The sequence below is a fragment of the Mixophyes fleayi genome, chromosome 5 (genome assembly GCF_038048845.1).
Source record: "Mixophyes fleayi isolate aMixFle1 chromosome 5, aMixFle1.hap1, whole genome shotgun sequence".
NCBI lineage: Eukaryota > Metazoa > Chordata > Amphibia > Anura > Limnodynastidae > Mixophyes > Mixophyes fleayi.
The window spans coordinates 136,960,229-136,977,700 of NC_134406.1; the positions used below are offsets into that span (position 1 = coordinate 136,960,229).

At 41.7% G+C, this 17,472-nt stretch overlaps 1 protein-coding gene across 1 annotated transcript in view; it reads right to left on the reverse strand.

Moving 5' to 3' along the window:
- EXOC3 (exocyst complex component 3) overlaps positions 1-17,472 on the reverse strand; it is a 66,113-nt gene that overhangs the window by 28,086 nt on the left and 20,555 nt on the right. Inside the window, exons 5-8 of the mRNA XM_075212849.1 lie at positions 14,293-14,410; positions 13,908-14,033; positions 11,621-11,721; positions 10,894-11,004 (exon numbers count right to left, since the gene is read on the reverse strand). Of these exons, the coding sequence (XP_075068950.1) occupies positions 10,894-11,004; positions 11,621-11,721; positions 13,908-14,033; positions 14,293-14,410 (456 nt within the window). The remainder of the gene's footprint in view (positions 1-10,893; positions 11,005-11,620; positions 11,722-13,907; positions 14,034-14,292; positions 14,411-17,472) is intronic.

A 17,472-nucleotide genomic window follows, 5' to 3' on the forward strand; every position in this document is an offset into this window, starting at 1 on the left:
GTACCTGAGTCACAGCAGGGATCCAGTGGTAGATAACAGCACCAGGAGTCCTCCGGTCGTCCCGATGCGCAGATACTCCTAGGTAAAATAGCGTCTGCGGTACAGGCCGTCGGGAAATGAGAAAACCGGCAGCACCAACAGCACCCCACAGCCCTGCAGGAGATCCCCGAGGGAAGTCAACTTCGTGGAGCAAGCACAGCACAACGGACCCGGACGGGGAAACCTCTACCGGAGGAGAGAGTCTGTAGGTATATGGGGGTACAGGGGTGTCCGCTCCCGAACCATCGCCACGGCTACCCGTCGACAGGCACACCAGCCAAGTTTATCTGTTTCAGCACTGGCTCGATCCTCACATAGGGCACAAATTATTGCTTTTCCACCGGCCCCACTCGGCAATCACTACCGCACCACCATGCAGGCAAGGCCTTGACGGGAACCAAGAATATTTATTTTCCTCTGGTGCTGATGTAAATGCTACCACAGGTGCACTGTGTCAATGAGAGGTCAGAGGTGCAGTTCTGGGTCCAAACATTAGTCTTGGCCCTCTTACAGGAAGTTAACAGGATAGGTGAGCTGGAGAGCGTGAAAATGTACTTGCTACTCCATGCTTCTCCAGGCCACGCCCCCATTTGACTAATTTTTTAACTAATTTGCAGTACTTGCTCTGCCTCTTTAATTACTATACTTTAAATTCTTTAAGAACTATATGACTAACTTTTTCTTTTTATTCTTCAATTTTTTATTCAAATCATCTGAAATCATTTTACATTGGTTATTACCACTTGTTAAAATTTTTAATCCTGTTTTCCACCTCCTTTTTTTATATATTTGGATTATATTCATGACCGCCAGTGAAGATACAGTTTACAGGAGTATACATACTGCTATTTTCACCTTTTGGAGTATGCCTTGCTAATAACAGTACAGATTCAACAAGTAAGCTTTCCTCTAGCTTCACAAATAGAGAAGGAAGGATCTGTATTACATCCAGTATGTTCAGCACCACCTCCCAAGGGCAAGACGCGGGAGAAAAGAAGGATGGATTGACTACATCGTCATTAGGGTAGAACTGAGAAACCACTTTTGGCAAAACCGTGTGAAGCATTGGCTTGTTCTGAAGAAGTAACAGGAATGGGGTGTAACAAGTGAGGTCAAGCAGCTCAGATGCCTTTCTGGTAGACATCACCACAAAGAATGCCTTTAAGAAAACAAGCTGAAGGGAAGCTTCCAGGGTGTTCAAATGGAGGCTCCTTGAGAAAACTCGTAACAAACTTTAGGTAGTATATATATCGGGGGAGAGGGTCACATGTGCCAAACCTTGGAGAAATATTTCAACGCGAATTTTGGAAGACACACTGAAAGGCTATGGATATCATGGTACCCAAGACTTTCATGCTAAGTTTGCCTAATACCACTCTCCAAAAATCAGTCCATTGTAACACACTATCAAAACATTTTTAAGTGAGAATAATAAATATATTAATTTTTTTCACTAAAATATCAGACATTAAACACCATATTGGCTTTACTTCTGGATGAGACATCCTTTTACACTGTATTTGTCCAAGTAAGTTATCATCATGATCCCCAAGAAGCTAAGACTTTTGTGAACTTTCTTCACGCTTTTCGCATTTGCTAGCCCAAACTGTAGGGCAACAAACAGGAAGTGGAGTACAGATATTGCGAAGGGTAGGAAATGAAAATAGGACTGATAAATGAGGATGTGTAGTTACGCATCCTTGATGCCATCATCATCACCATTTATTTATATAGCGTCACTAATTTACATCAGTCCCTGCTCCATTGGGGCTTACAGTCTAAATTCCCTAACACACACATGTGCACAGAAGACAAAGACTTTACTCCTGCTCCATAGATCGAATTAAAGATCGCATACAGAATTGTGACAGATGCACCTATGTCTTAAGAAGTTTCAGATCAAGGATGGGATGGACTAATCCAAAGATTAAAGACTGCAATAGTAGCCTTGAAAATGCTGGTGTGTGTGTGTGTGTGTGTGTGGTGGGGGTCTATAATCAGTAATCACTGCAGGGAGTTCAAAGCTTGAGAAAAAGTGGAAGAACACTGTTGGTGTGTGGGCCTGGAACAAAAAATTATTGGGAAGAAGGGTGGACTCCGTTCCTTAAGTCACCCTGACCAAGTCGGATTTGTCCCTGGCCACCAAGCCTCAGACAATATCAGAAGAACGATTGATCTAAATAATTCTAGACATAAACGTAAGACCCCTCTCCACTTGTACAACCCCAGGATGCAGAGAAGACATTTGAACAGATCTCCGGGCCCTTTATGTCCCACACACTATCCGATATAGGGTTTTCAGGTAAATTCCTTTCAGGTATATCAACATTATACTGCTCCCCTTTAGCCAGGATGTTAGCAAACGGTGTCGCCTCTGAACCATTTAAAATTACTAATGGTACTAGACAAGCCTGCCCTCTCTCCCATCTCATCTTTGCCTTGGTTACTGAGCCTGTCGCACATGCCATACGTTCGAACAATATTTTTGGTATCAAATCAGGTAAACTTGAACATTATACGTTATACACCCATAATATCCTCCTCACGATTGCTAAACCACAACACTCTCTCCCAATCCTCTTCACAGAATTTGAGGCCTTTGGCTCCTTATCTGGATACAAAATGAACAGCCAAAAGACAGAAGTTTTAACTTTCCATCTCACCCCTAAGATTAAATCCTGCTTAGAATCCTTATATGCATTTAATGGCTTTTATCCAATATTAAACGCAATTTGACGAGATGGAACCGATTTCCAACATCTTTAAGATGAACGTCCTACCTTTTTCAAGCCCTTCCTATATGGATCCCTCCTCAAATGTTTATATTTCTGCAACATATTTCTTCTACATTCACGAGCCAAAAACACCCTAGAATTCATCAAAAATTCATCAGATTAGGGGGGGGGGGGTACCTATTTTAATACATTATCATCAGGCTGCACAGCTTGCCAATGTGTTCACTAGAAAGCAGCTTCGCCAACGAAAACTTATGTTAGGATAGAGGCAGATGATAGAAACCTTCTCTATCGTCCATTTTGTGGCTGCCCCCCTCCCGCAGCCCCAAGCTGGTTAAGACTCACCCAATGATAGTGTTTTCTTTGTTAGTCTGAGATCGTACTAATAAAATTTACGCACTTGCTCCGGATCCTTCTCCTGTGGTACCTATTTTTGGCAACCCCATCTTTACCCCTCGCCTTGTTTCCATATGTTTTGCTCTGTGACTGGCGGATAGCATCAGATTCCTTAGCCATATAACTTCTTCATCTACATTTCCCCAATTTCTTGATCTCCAAATCTCTCTGAAATTATCACATAAAAATTTGTACCAATTTTTACAAATCAGGAAATATGTTTGCATCTCGAGAGCCTTATTGAACACTCTGGAAGAGATCTCCACACTTGAAGTCTCTTTACCTGGCCTTCCCCCTTGATGACCCCCATGAACACACATGGGAATCTGACATTGGTGAAGCTCTGGACAGAGATCTGGGAGCATACAACATCCACCTCTATCTGCGTAAGGATCAAGGAGAATGCTTAAAATTATTATATTATTGATTCTATTTTACACCAGATTATAAAACATCCCTTATAATGTTGCTGGAGGAACTGCCTATCATGCAGAACCTTCTTACTTATCTGGTGATCACATCCCAAATTATCCAACTTTTTGGCTACACTTAGAAGCCTAATCCTGTCTTTCAAATTGATGTCCCATTCACACTCAAATACTACTTACTCCCCCTAGTACTACAAAGCATAAACTTAAACTTATGCTTCCCTTTGTCTCTGCCGCCACCTGCCAGCTTGCAACGGACTGGAAAACTTCAACTCCCCCTTTGCTGCAGTTATTACGTGCATATGGCAAGTCTATCGCATTGAATATATGACAGTTCTAGTTAACCGCAAAATTGTTTTGCAAATCTTAGGTAGTTTGGGCAATTTACAATAACATCTGTTTATCCTTATCTTATTAAGTGAACTCCACCTTACAACTAATTTCTTTTTTTCTCTTATTTTTCCTTTCACTCCCTGAGCTCCAATCCCTGATTCATTAAATTTTTCCCATGTTATCAGACTTATTTATATCTTCTTTTTTTGACTATTATATGACCTTGTATTAAAAAAAAAAGAAAAGGGTGGAAAACTTTATTATGCAAGAAACTCATGCACCCAAACATTCTGGAATTGAAGGAAGTATTCCCCCTCATCCAGAACTAGATTTGTTATTGAACAATTTGGCAAAGTTATTCTTTCCCTGCCTTTATTTGCCTTGAAATTTACCTTTACCAGCCCCTGAAATGCAGGACTGTTTATCGTACACAGCCATGACAACTTCTGAAAGGAGCAATATTCTTACCACTCAGGGAAAGAAGTGCAGCCAAAAATCGTAGGATATAAATTCCACCAGTTTAAAATTTTACAAACAGTTTACACACAGTGTGGATGTTATCTATTCAGGCCTAAGCAAAGACCAAACACATGAGCTTGTTTTCTCATTCACTAGTAATTTGTTTTGCTTGTTTCACAAGTTACGTTCTAAACCTGTTAGCAAGTACACATAACTTATTGTATACTACTGGGCTACTTAAATCTTTTATTTAAATAAAAATATGAAAACTAAACGACTACTCTATTAAAATATCTTAGCATAAATAAATAGTATACACAATTATGTTAAAGACACTCTAAAAAAAACAAAAAACAATACAGCTGTTGAATAACTGGTCTTTAAAACTAATTTGTGTATGTTAATTGCTTTACTGAAAAGAGGATTTATGTACTTACGTTAAATCCGTTTCTCTGATTCCGTCTGGGGGACACTGCTTACCATGGTTGTGGAGGGGAGCTTGGGAGTTGGCACCTAACTAGTTAAACTTTAGTACTGCTGACAGACCCCTCCTCTCTACAATCCCCCTGCCTCTTCCTGTTCAGCTAGTTTTAAAAAGCCCAAGGATAAAAAGGGCCGTCAAACAAGAGCACACAGAAGAAAAACAGAAGGGAGGGATCGCAGTGTCCCCCAGACGGAATCAGAGAAACGGATTTAATGTAAGTACATAAATCCTCTTTTCTCTTTCATCCGGTCTGGGGGACACTGCTTACCATGGGGACGTTCTAAAGCAGCCCCCTAAGGGTGGGACTACTCTGAAAATCCCGCTCGTAAAGCACTACGAACGAAATCTGCATCAGCTGATGCAAAAACATTAAACTGATAAAATTTTGTAAAGGTGTGGACAGAGGACCAGGTGGCTGCCCTGCAAAGCTGGTCTGCAGAAACTCCATTCCTTGCTGCCCACGAAGCCCCTACCGATCTGGTGGAATGGGCTGTAAGTCTCTCCGGCACAGGACGATTAGCCTTTATATATGCTTGTCTGATGGTAGACGTTATCCATCTAGTGATGGATTGTTTTGAGGCCGGCCAGCCTCTCTTATTAGCATCATAAAGGACAAACAGAGAGTCAGTGCGTCTAATCTGGGAAGTTCTTTTGACATAAACGCGGAGAGCCCTAACAACATCTAACTTATCCATAGATTGTTTATCTGAATGAGAAGATGAGAAAACTGGAACTACAATTTCCTGGTTAAGATGGAAAGCCGACTCTACTTTAGGGACAAAAGAAGGAAGGGTCCTTAACACCGCTCTGTCCTCGTGGAAAACCAAATAAGGTTCTCGACAGGACAAGGCTGCTAATTCAGAAACCCTACGAGCTGATGCGATAACCAAAAGAAAGAGGACCTTCCAGGTCAACCACTTTAAATCTGCCTCACTCAAAGGCTCAAATGGAGGCCCCTTGAGCATATCCAGTACCATGTTGAGATCCCATGGAGCTGTAGGAGGTACATAAGGAGGCTGTATGTGCAAGACTCCCTGGAGAAAAGTTCTAATATCTGGCAAATCAGCTAATTTCATATGAAAAAATACTGAAAGTGCCGATACCTGTACCTTTAGGGAACTTAATCTGAGACCTGCTTCCAGGCCCTCCTGAAGAAAAGCTAACAAGCGAGGAATACGAAAAGCGGACGAATTGCATGTCCTATTTTCGCACCACCTAATGTAGGCCTTCCAAATCCTGTGATAGATGCGAGATGAAACAGGTTTCCTAGCTAACATCATAGTGTTAACTACACTGGAAGAAAAACCTCTAGACCTCCAGAGGCTGGCTTCAACAGCCATGCCGTTAAATTGAGCCGAGGTAAACTCTGGTGCTGGAATGGACCCTGCAGAAGAAGGTCGTCTCGATACGGAAGGTGGACCCCTGGTCCTTCCGCCATAGACAATATATCTGCGTACCACACTCGGCGCGGCCAAGAGGGAGCTACTAGTATTACTGGCAGACCGCCCTGCCTTACTCGTTTGAGGACGCGAGGAAGCATGGGAATTGGAGGAAACAGGTATCCCATCCTGAACTCCCATGACATAGTCATGACATCCACTGCCACCGCTAGGGGATCTCTTGCCCTTGCGCAAAACCTTGGAACTTTCCTGTTGTGACTGGAGGCCATGAGATCTATGTCCGGAAGACCCCACTTCTGAACCAGGGACTGGAAGACCTCCGGGTGGAGTGACCACCCCGGCGTCATCTGGATTCGACTTAGATAGTCCGCCTCCCAGTTTTCTATTCCTGGAATGAAGACTGCTGATATTGCCGGAACATATTGCTCTGCCCAAACTAATATTTGAGCTGCAATATCCATGGCAGCTGCACTCCTGGTTCCTCCCTGCCTGTTGACATATGCCACGGCCGTGGCATTGTCGGACTGAATTCTGACCGGGTGGCCCTGAAGAAGGGACTGTGCTCCTCTTAGGGCCAAGAGAATGGCCTTCAATTCTAATACATTTATTGATAGGGCCGATTCCTGAACCAACCAACGTCCTTGGAGTCGGAGGTGCAGGATTACCGCCCCCCAACCTTTCAGGCTGGCGTCCGTCCTGGCTATGATGCACAACCATGGAGCGAAGGATCTGCCCACTTTCAGGTGATCCTGAAACAGCCACCACTGAAGAGATTCTCTCGCCCTCGGAGATAGGGAGATCTTCTGAAGTTCCAGGTGTAGGTGTGATCCTGACCACTTCGACAATAGATCCCACTGGAAACATCGAGAATGGGCTCGACCGAAGGGAATGGTCTCGAAGGAGGCCACCATCTTTCAGAGTAGCCTCATGCATAAATGCATTGAGGGGCTGGGGGAAGACAAAACCTGAGTAGTTACAGTCTGAATAGAGCTGATCTTCTCTACTGGGAGAAACACTCTTTGTTTGCTGGTGTCCATGATGAGTCCCAGGAAAACCATGCGCTGACACGGAACCATCTGGGATTTCTTTGAATTTATCAGCCAACCGTGGCCCTCGAGAATGGCCCGGGTGAGGGATAAGTGATGAAGTAGGCAATTCTCTGAGGAAGCCTTGATGAGTAGGTCGTCCAAATAAGGAACGACCTGAACTCCCTGCAGGTGAAGACATGCTGCCATTATTGACATAATCTTCGTGAAGACCCTTGGCGCTGTTGAGAGGCCGAAGGGGAGGGCCCGAAACTGGTAGTGGAATGATCCCACCGAGAATCTGAGAAGGGACTGATGGTGGATCCAAATGGGTACGTGGAGGTATGCGTCCTTTATATCTATGGACGCCATATACTGATCCTTCTCTAGGCCGATTATCACTAACCTCAGAGATTCCATCCGAAATCTGTCCACCCTTAAGTGAACATTGAGGCCCTTTAAGTTTAGGATGGGACGGAAGGAGCCGTCCGGCTTCTTGACTAGGAACAGGTTTGGAATAGAAACGCCGACCTTTCTGGCAATCTGGAACTCTGCTGATGACCTTCTGAAGCCGAAGAGAGGCGACACAATCCTGTATAGCCTGTCTTCTTAATGGATCCCGGGGTAGCGGGGTCTGGAAGTAACGCTGTGGAGCCGGGCCCAACAGGTCTATCCTGTACCCTTCTGAAATAATTCCCCGGTTCCAAGGCTCTTGGGAAGACGCTGCCCACTGTTCCCAAACCAGAGACATACGTCCCCCCACTGGCGCCCCCCTGTGGTACAGGGTGGTCATCAGGACGCAGGCTTCTCCTGAGTCTTGGAGGCCTGGCGCTTAGATGCAAACGAGGATCTCCCCCTAGTAGAGGAGCCTCGAGAATTAGATTGTCTGCCTCTAAAGGACTGTCCCCTATGAGAGGAGGTCCCCCGAAAGGGCTGACGGAAAGAGCTGCCCCGTGAGTTGCGGCTCCTGTAAGAATATACTGGCAAGGAAGTGCTTTTGCCCCCCGTTGCCTGTGAAATAAGGGTATCTAATTCCGGGCCAAACAAACCTGCTGCAGAAAACGGAATAGTTTCAACGGACCTTTTTGATTCCGCATCACCTTCCCAGGATTTCAGCCATAACGTCCTTCTTGCTGAAATAGAGGCCGCCTGAATGGAAGAGGAAACCGCCGCTGAGTTCTGGGCTGCCTCATAAAGGTACCCCGAAGCCTCCTTCAAATGCAGGGCTAGGGGAAGAAGTTCGGAGTCCTGTAAGGCCTCTGCCAGCTGGTCTGCCCATGCTTCCATGGCTTTAGCCACCCAAGCTGAGGAAAATGTAGGTCTGAAAGAAGAACCCGCAGCCGCAAAAATGGATTCAACCTTGCGGTCATTGGCGTCCGGAAGGGACGTTGAACCAGGAGCTGGGAGTAAGGTATGCTTGGCCAATCGGGTTATTGGAATATACACTTTTGGAATACTCTCCCAGCGAACGACATCTTCCTCCTGCAATGGGTACAGGGAAGAGAACCTTTTGGGAACAGAGAACCTCTTGTCAGGCCGTATCCAGGCTCCTTCTGCAATATCCTTAAGTTCCACTGAAGAGGGGAAACGGATAGCCTTTCTTTTGGCCTTCTTAAAGAGACTTCTGTCTCTAGGAGTAGTATCCTCTGGTTCTGGGAGGTCCAACGCCTGTCTCACTGCTAAAACCAAATCATTAATAAATTGGCTTTTAGAGCTTTCTTCCTGTCCCAAAGGTTGAACCTGGTCGGGATCAGAAAAAATTTCCCCCTCTTCCTCTGAAAGCTCCTCAGAGTCTGAAAGGACATAAGGGTATAATCAGATCTAGGCCTCCTTCTTTCAGTAGGCGGAATGTTTGGGGATTCAAGTAACTGGTTTAGTTTATCCAAACCCTTTATAATTGCTGTAGACCATGCCATTTCTGTGGGAACAGGGGCTAGGTCTGTATGAGAAGAGGAAGGTCCTGGTATAGACGTTCCAATAGAACCTGTGGTAACAAGAAGACCCAACTGAGTATTAGATTGAAAAACCATCTGTGCTAGGGAGGAAACCGACTGTGTCAGGGAGGCTACCCAGGCCGGCTCCTCCGTCAGTGGGACTGAAATCTACTGGGTTTGAGCAGGGGGAGCCCCTGCTTCGCAGGCAGAGCGCCGAAGGGTCCTTTTGCCCACAAGGTAATTTTACATGACATTTTGAACATGTGAAATATTTTGCTTATCTGTCATTTTTATAAAGGAAGGCACACCAAGCACACAGACTAAATTATTAATCTAGCTGAGTAAAGAGAGAGAGAGAGAGAGTACTGTATGGAGAGAACAGAGTGAAATAACAAGTAATCAACTGATCTTATCATAAAAGTTGTACTTGTAATAGTTAAACACCATAAAATATTTAGGCAAGTAGGAGACTATAATGTAAACCTTACTAGCCCAGTTATTACACAGAAAAACAATTTATGTGTTTAAATAAAGCTGATACTTAGCCCATAGGCCACAAAGGGGAGAAGTCCAACAGCAGTGTCCTGTGCCTGCTCCCTCAGCTCTGTTCACTTCTTCCCGGGCTTCACTTGGCGCCAGAAACCTGGGATAGACCATCTCTCTCTGGAAGGAGGGGGGGGGAACTCTATGCTTTAGCTCCCCCCCTTCAGTAATTGCTGTCTTTGCAGCTATCCATTTTTTGGCAAAGTAGTGGAGACCTCTAGGACAGAGGTCTCCGCAGCGGAAGATACCCAACGCCCCCCTTCTATGTATGAGGGGGAAATCTTGGTATAGCCCCTTCCTCCTCTCTCCGTAGCGCCGCTGGCAAAAATAAAAAATGGCCGACGGCGTCTTCAGTATCCGATAACCGGCACTCTATGCCTGTAATGGCAGCGCCGGTTATCAGGGAGGCTGGGGGAGTGACAGCGGTCCCTGAGACCGCTTGTCACTCCTCAAGCAGGCACCCATCTTCTTTCTCTTCAGTCCCTGCCAGTGAGAGCCGCTGGCTCTCATCTGACAGGGGAATGCCTGCGCTGCACAGCTGTGAGTGTGTTCTCTATAGTAGAACACACTCCAGCGCTGCCACCTGTAAAAAAAGAATAAAACTCAAATAAAAGAAATACATTTTTTAAAATTTACACTAAGTACTAAAAAACACTGCCCAACTCCTGGGCACCTAAAAAAAACTGTACAGGAAGAGGCAGGGGGATTGTAGAGGGGAGGGGTCTGTCAGCAGTAATAAAGTTTAACTAGTTAGGTGCCAACTCCCAAGCTCCCCTCCACAACCCATGGTAAGCAGTGTCCCCCAGACCGGATGAAAGAGAAATAGAATTTTAAGTTCTGGCATTTCTGCTATTCCTAGATTTATCGTGCCATTTGTCACCATTGTATCCCTGTTTGAACAGGATTGGATGGAAGTCTCACCTTGTGGAGCATAACTAAGAAGAAGTTAAAAATAAATGTCTTGGACTGACAATGTTTGATGCCCCTTTGCCATTATTTTCCTTTTCATAGCAGATGACTTCACTTTTATATATGGTAAATAGGTATCATTTTCTAGAGCCTGCTGTCTAATACAATTTGAAATGTACATTCCCCATTGTAAGAATTATATCCTTACTTAAAAGTCTGGCAGTTGTTAATGATGGCGATCACATATTGGACGTAGCATGCAGGGAGCTGCCGGTTCTTTAAGTGTTCTTCTTTATACAACTGTGCTTCCTCATTGTACCTAATAGTAGAAACACATTTTGGAAATCATGATGCAGTAAATCGTTGCCTCAAATAAAAATAATGGTCTTACATTTGTCATGACAATAATGTAGTGTTTTTCTAAGAGTTAATGATAAGGGTTCATGTCAGATACATACCTTTAATTAATGAGAATTTAGTTTAACAATTATATGAATAATGTAAACCATGATAGAGGTTTATCTGAACTTAGCAAAGTCTAGAGTATAACAGATAAGATAACAACAGTCCTCAGTAGAAGATTTTTTTATATAAGTGCAAATAAAATACAATGAAAGGTAAAGGCTAACGTAATACATTTTATGATCTTTGTAGCTTAAAATGTATCTCATCCAACATACAACCATTTGTCTACCAGCCTTAGTTTACTGGTTACAGATAAACACAGTCATATTCAGAAGGAGAAGGCTGGCAAGTGGTTTACACACCTGGTGCAGTTACATGCATCTCTTGGGCCCTGTAAGTGGAAGACTAAACAAAGTATATTGTACTAAATCTGGAAAAATGCATTTGAAACTACAAAAAATATAAATTGAACAAAACTTGACTAAAAGTGTTAGCCCTTTAATCTGCCACTGTTTTATGCCTCTTGATACCTGTTGAGAAATGCATTCATTTGTTGCAGACACAAATGTAGAACTTTTTTCTTCAATTCTTCACTAATCTGAGCAGCCACTTGCAGATTTTGTTCAAACATCTGAAATGAAAAGCAATTGAAAAATACAGAGTTAATAAAATAGGACATTTTTTTATGATCCTACAATATAAAACAATGTTAAATAGCAATTACTGTTCAGCACAATATTTACATATAGTTCACAATTAAGAAATGGCTGTACACTCAAGTATAAATATAGAAAGTAAAAATGTAGAGCTATCAAAATAATAATAAGAAACATCATTCTCTGAGGATACGGAATGGACAGATATCGGTTTCCCTGTTCCAATTAAGCACTTTAAAAGAAGCTTCACAACCTCCCTAGTACCCACTGCAGGTCAGTTATCCACTAGCAAAGCACATTAAATATACACAATTTGATAATCATGTTTATTATCCCAAGTAGCAAAACCATGGTGGCGCTATATCGGGATCTTTGTATTTAAGGAGAAACTTGTCCCTGCCAGTACCTCAAGTCTCATGATGCTCCCGGGGCTCACAGCCCTGTCAGTTACAAACTGACCTAGGGATTAGCCACTGTGAAAAGAACTTGTAAAACAAATAACTAGAATAAATAAATAAAATTACAATTATTTCAAAACCAGACTTTGAAAAGAAACAAAAGATTGGGACTGAGAACATAAGCATCTAACAGAGGGTACTAATAAAAGGCTTCAGGAAATAATAGCAAGGAGCAGAGTGGAGCTACTTTGTAGAGCGCCTTATTTCTTAGATGAAAAGCTAAATACGACTGTCTGGGTTCATCATATGAGTTAAAGGCTTTTCTACTGCAAGTGAAAAGATGCTCTGCATGCTAGACAGATGCCCTCCTTCATTTTACCATTAGTAGTTGTCAGCATATAATAGGTTTCAATGCTTCTTTTATAAACATATTGTTTAGATATTTTTCAGTTTCAGACATATTTTATTCTTGCTATAGTTTAAATTCACCAACTGCCTCACTAGGTAAGTGCCTTCATAGTTTTCCAGGGTATAAACAATCACCTTGATATGCAGTTTGTAAACAATCCTGTCTCTCTGCCATGTCATTGTATCAGACAGCCAAATTGCTTTTAGCTACACAAGCGCTTGGCCTTTCAAAAAGAGTGATGTAGCTGGAGTGTAGGAATGTGTACATCCTGTCTGGTTTAAGTTGAAAACCAACTAACCACAGCTGTTGGTAATGCTGAACAAACCTGTGATCCCATTATGGCAGACCTGTGCAAAATTGTAGGTGTGTTACGAGCATGGTTGTAGAGCTTACAAATATGGCCACATTTAATTGGCCGTGAGGAGCCGCCCGACATCACCACAATGTCCAGTTGAGCAAATTGCCAGCCAATACAATAACAAACCACCGCTCATTTTCTCCTCACATTTCTAAGGAACATGAGGGAAAATGAGCAGAAATTTGAGTTCTGGAAACACACTGCAGCACCTTGCGCCAAATTCAATCTGCCCTATAGTGTAAATTAGCAAACTGTGAAAAAAAGAAGGGGAAAATCAGTTATTCTTTTGGTAAAGCCCTTGCAGTTGCAGTGCACTTTTAAAACAGATGTGCAAGGAGAAAAACAATTACAAGTTAGATGTACATGTATCTAACCCTTCAATGGAGCATATAAACTACTTCAACAAGTTTTGAACATAACAGTGAAATGTCATGCTATCAAACTGAGCCTAAATTAAGGAGAATGGACTTATGTAGGCAATATTAAGACATGCTTTTTATCAATGTAGTGATGTTCAAAATGCAAAGGTACACTATGCCGTTTTGGCAATTTCCATCAGAAAAACTTATTTATGTCCTAAGTGTGAGCAGGGGTATTCACACAAGAAAATATGGTGGCACGCAACCATACAAGCTCTAGTCTGTACTGTGCTTAATAAATGATCCTTTGCCATTCCACCATTTTGCACCGGGAAAGAGGTAATCATCAGCTGTTACAAGCATGCTTTAGAGGGGACATTGCATGTTTAATTTGCAGAATTAGTTTTTTTTGCCAGAAAACTAAAACCTCAAAGGCAGACAGCTGCTGAATAAAGCATAAGAGTCCACCTCTATACCATAATATTTTTTTTCTCCTTTTTCCGTCGAATGTCCTGGAAGTTTATTGGAACCTGCTGCATTTTTGAGTTTCCAAGAGTGCTTACCAGTTTACCATCTTCATAATTCCAGCATTATGACAATAACAGATAATAGTAATAACATATGGTAGCCAAGTTACCTGGAAAACAATAGATGGTAGTGTTGTCTGGTAGTACCCATCCTGATCAGCTTCAGGCTCTGAATTTTTATCCCAGTCCTTTTTATCGGTTTCTAATGCTTTTCTCAACCAAGCAATGATATTAGACTAAAGAAATACAAACAAAAACAATAATTACATAATGGAGAATGATTCAAAAGTAATAATAGTAGCAATCCAAAACTAAATATCAACACTACCACAACCTAAAAAAGCGAACATTATTGCAAGCCAGAGAGTAACTAAATAAAGAACAACCAATAAAGCAAAGCCTGGATAACAAACAAGCATTCTACAAAATTACACATATATTAACTTTATTTAATTGTAAGATATGAAAGATTTTGTATAGGGAAGCTTTGCTTACTTGGAGAGTTGCCATGTACGTATGAAGAAGCTGGTCCACTACTTTTTGGGAGAGAAGTGGACTCATTGACTTCACATCTACTTCAGGGATTAAATCTACATTCCCCATCATTTCTGAACTGTGAGAAAAGAACACAACCTACACTTTTAATGCACAAATTCAAAAAGTAATAGTAACCTAGCATGCATGAGCTTTAATTGACATATTATTACTATAACTGATAATTGATCCATCTAGTTGCATTGCACTGTGAACGATGAAGCAGCTTATATATTAGCAGCATAGGGCTGCAATGCATGTTCTACGCTTTATACATTTTATACACTATAGATACAATTGAGATGCATCCATTGCCAACATAAACATAAAGTAGGCAGACATTAAGGTGCTTTGCCTTAGGCAGAACTAACATAAATGAATTACATCTACCTAGCATGGTGAATGCAGGCTGCTGTTCATGGCCACATATCCTAAAACTCAGTCAGTGGCAGTCCAAGCTAAATTCAAATTATACTTACAGATAAAACCTTTTTGTCTGTGACCAGCAGGGGGAAACAGAATGAGACTAAAATTAAGGGTCACCTACAGAAGGCACTGCTCTGTGACAAACTGAAAAAGCCTCTCCTATCCTTACTTAACACTTTACTCCGGTCAGGGCACTCAATTTTCATATTTCAGTGCTTATTAATAAAACCTGCATGCTAAAATTATGGAAATATTGACCATTAGGACGTTATAGTTTGAGTATTACAGATTAACAAGAGTTTTATAATGCTGGAGTGTTTATGTAGGTGCTCCTGATGCACGAAGAACAAATGCCACCCTTAATAAGTTTATTCGGACCATATATCATGATAAAATCGATATGAATTACATACTTGTAACATATCTGAAACACAAACTGGCTGCCTATGACTTTGTAGTAATTTTGGGAAGTAGTGCCATATGTATCTAGCTTGGCTCACTCCAATCATTTGACTATTGTTGCCACGTCACTATCGGTGATAAACGAGCCTATCCTTATGTGTTCACGGGTCCCCCTGGTAACAAACATGAATGAAATGCCACACAGCCATGAATAAAGAATGGTACCAAAACATCCTCCAAGAGCAACTTCTCCCAACCACCCAAGAACAGTTTGGTGATGAACAATGCCTTTTCCAGCATGATGGAGCACCTTGCCGTAAGGCAAAAGAGATAACCAAGTGGCTCGGGGATCAAAGCATCGAAATTGTGGGTCCATGGCCAGGAAACTCCCAGACCTTAATCCCATTGAGAACTAGTGGTCAATCCTAAAGAAGCGGGTGGACAAACAAAAACCCACAAATTCTGACAAACTCCAACCACTGATTAGGCAAGCATGGGCAGCCATCAGCCAGTATGTGGCCCAGAAGTTGATTGACAGCATCCCAGGGCGAATTGCAGGTCTTCAAAAAACAGAATCAACACTGCAAATATTGACTCTTTGCATAAACTTAATGCAATTGTAAGTAAAAGCCTTTGACACTTATGAAATGCTTGTAATTTTACATCAGTATACCACAGCAACATCTGACAAAAAGGTCTAAAAATACTGAAGCAGCAAACTTTGTGAAAACCAATACTTGAGTCATTCTCAAAACGTTTGGCCATGACTGTATATAAGAATGGACTATAAATATGTAAAAGGATTTAGCAGACTTTAAAGAGATAGGTTCTTTAAATGTAATGTTTGGTTCATTGCGGAATATGTTCAGTTATGGACCTGTCATAAGGCTGATTTTTAAACTGTATTTTTTAATGTGATTTATTTGATTATTGTATGGGACTGTCTTCCTTTGAATATTTTAGGATAATCAGATATAATTTTTTTTAATACACCATGTCTGCGATGTCTCCTGTTGCTGTTTAGAGAAGTGTGGTATAATTTATAAAGCGAGGAGATCTCTTTTGGAAATATTTCAATTGAATGAACCCTTTGATAAAGTCGCTAATTGAGTGGCAAAACACGTCAGGACACTGATGCTCAGTGTTTTCTACTAACTTAAGACCTTGACTAAGTGGATTGGAACGCCTTAAGAATTGTATCATATTATCATAGACGCTAATAAATTACATCTTAAAAATCCAGAGTGGGACACGCATTATATGCAAGTATACTTTTGCTAAATCTTGGCTCTGGTAAAAACAATTATTTGTTTCCAAATACATACAGCTGTTACATTTTTGAAAGTTTGGGACTATATGTTATGGAGGATACACCACCTCTAAGAAATAGTTGGATTTTCATGTTTCATGTTGTATACAAATTTGTAAATCTTGAAAAATCCAGTTAATTTTAAAGGACATTTTTATATTTCTTGGGAGTCTGAAAATGTTTTAATAAATTAGGATTATTACGCAATCTCCTAGGTGTCCTCATCATAAAACTGGTCCTTCCCAATAGCAAATTGCAGGGACTCTACATACAATGTCTATGGAATCCACAAGGCTGCATGGCTGCATCACCTGAATGACTTGAGCAAAGGGAAGCCATACTAAATTTCTCCTGTTTCAGGAAAATATTGAAAGCATTGAGGTCTAATATTGGATGAAAAGACCCATCTTTCATGAGCACTAAGAATAAATTTGAATAGAAGATAAATCACTACTGCAGCAGCAGCGGGGATAGGACTTGTGATCCTAAAAGGAACTAAATACTAAGGTAAAATATGTGAGCAACTTTTAGCCCTTGGGTGTCCATGAAATGATTAAAATATAAATATTATATATATCTACTATTTTTTGCTCCTGAGGAAGTCCCGTTTTACCGGGGACGAAACGCGTTGAGCTTATTACATCAGCATCTATCTGCACTCCTTGATGTAAGTGCATATATTATTTTTTATTAAAGTGCTATTGTATTATTTACACTTCCTTCCTTGTCATTATTGCTGCCAATGACTGAGACTGGGAGAGAGAGAGTACCCATTTGATCCTGAGACAGAGACAGAGAGAGAGACAGAGACACAGAGAGACAGAGACACAGAGAGACAGAGAGAGAGACAGAGACACAGAGAGACAGAGAGAGAGACAGAGACACAGAGAGACAGAGACACAGAGAGACAGAGAGAGAGACAGAGACACAGAGAGACAGAGAGAGAGACAGAGACACAGAGAGACAGAGAGACAGAGAGACAGACAGAGACACAGAGAGACAGA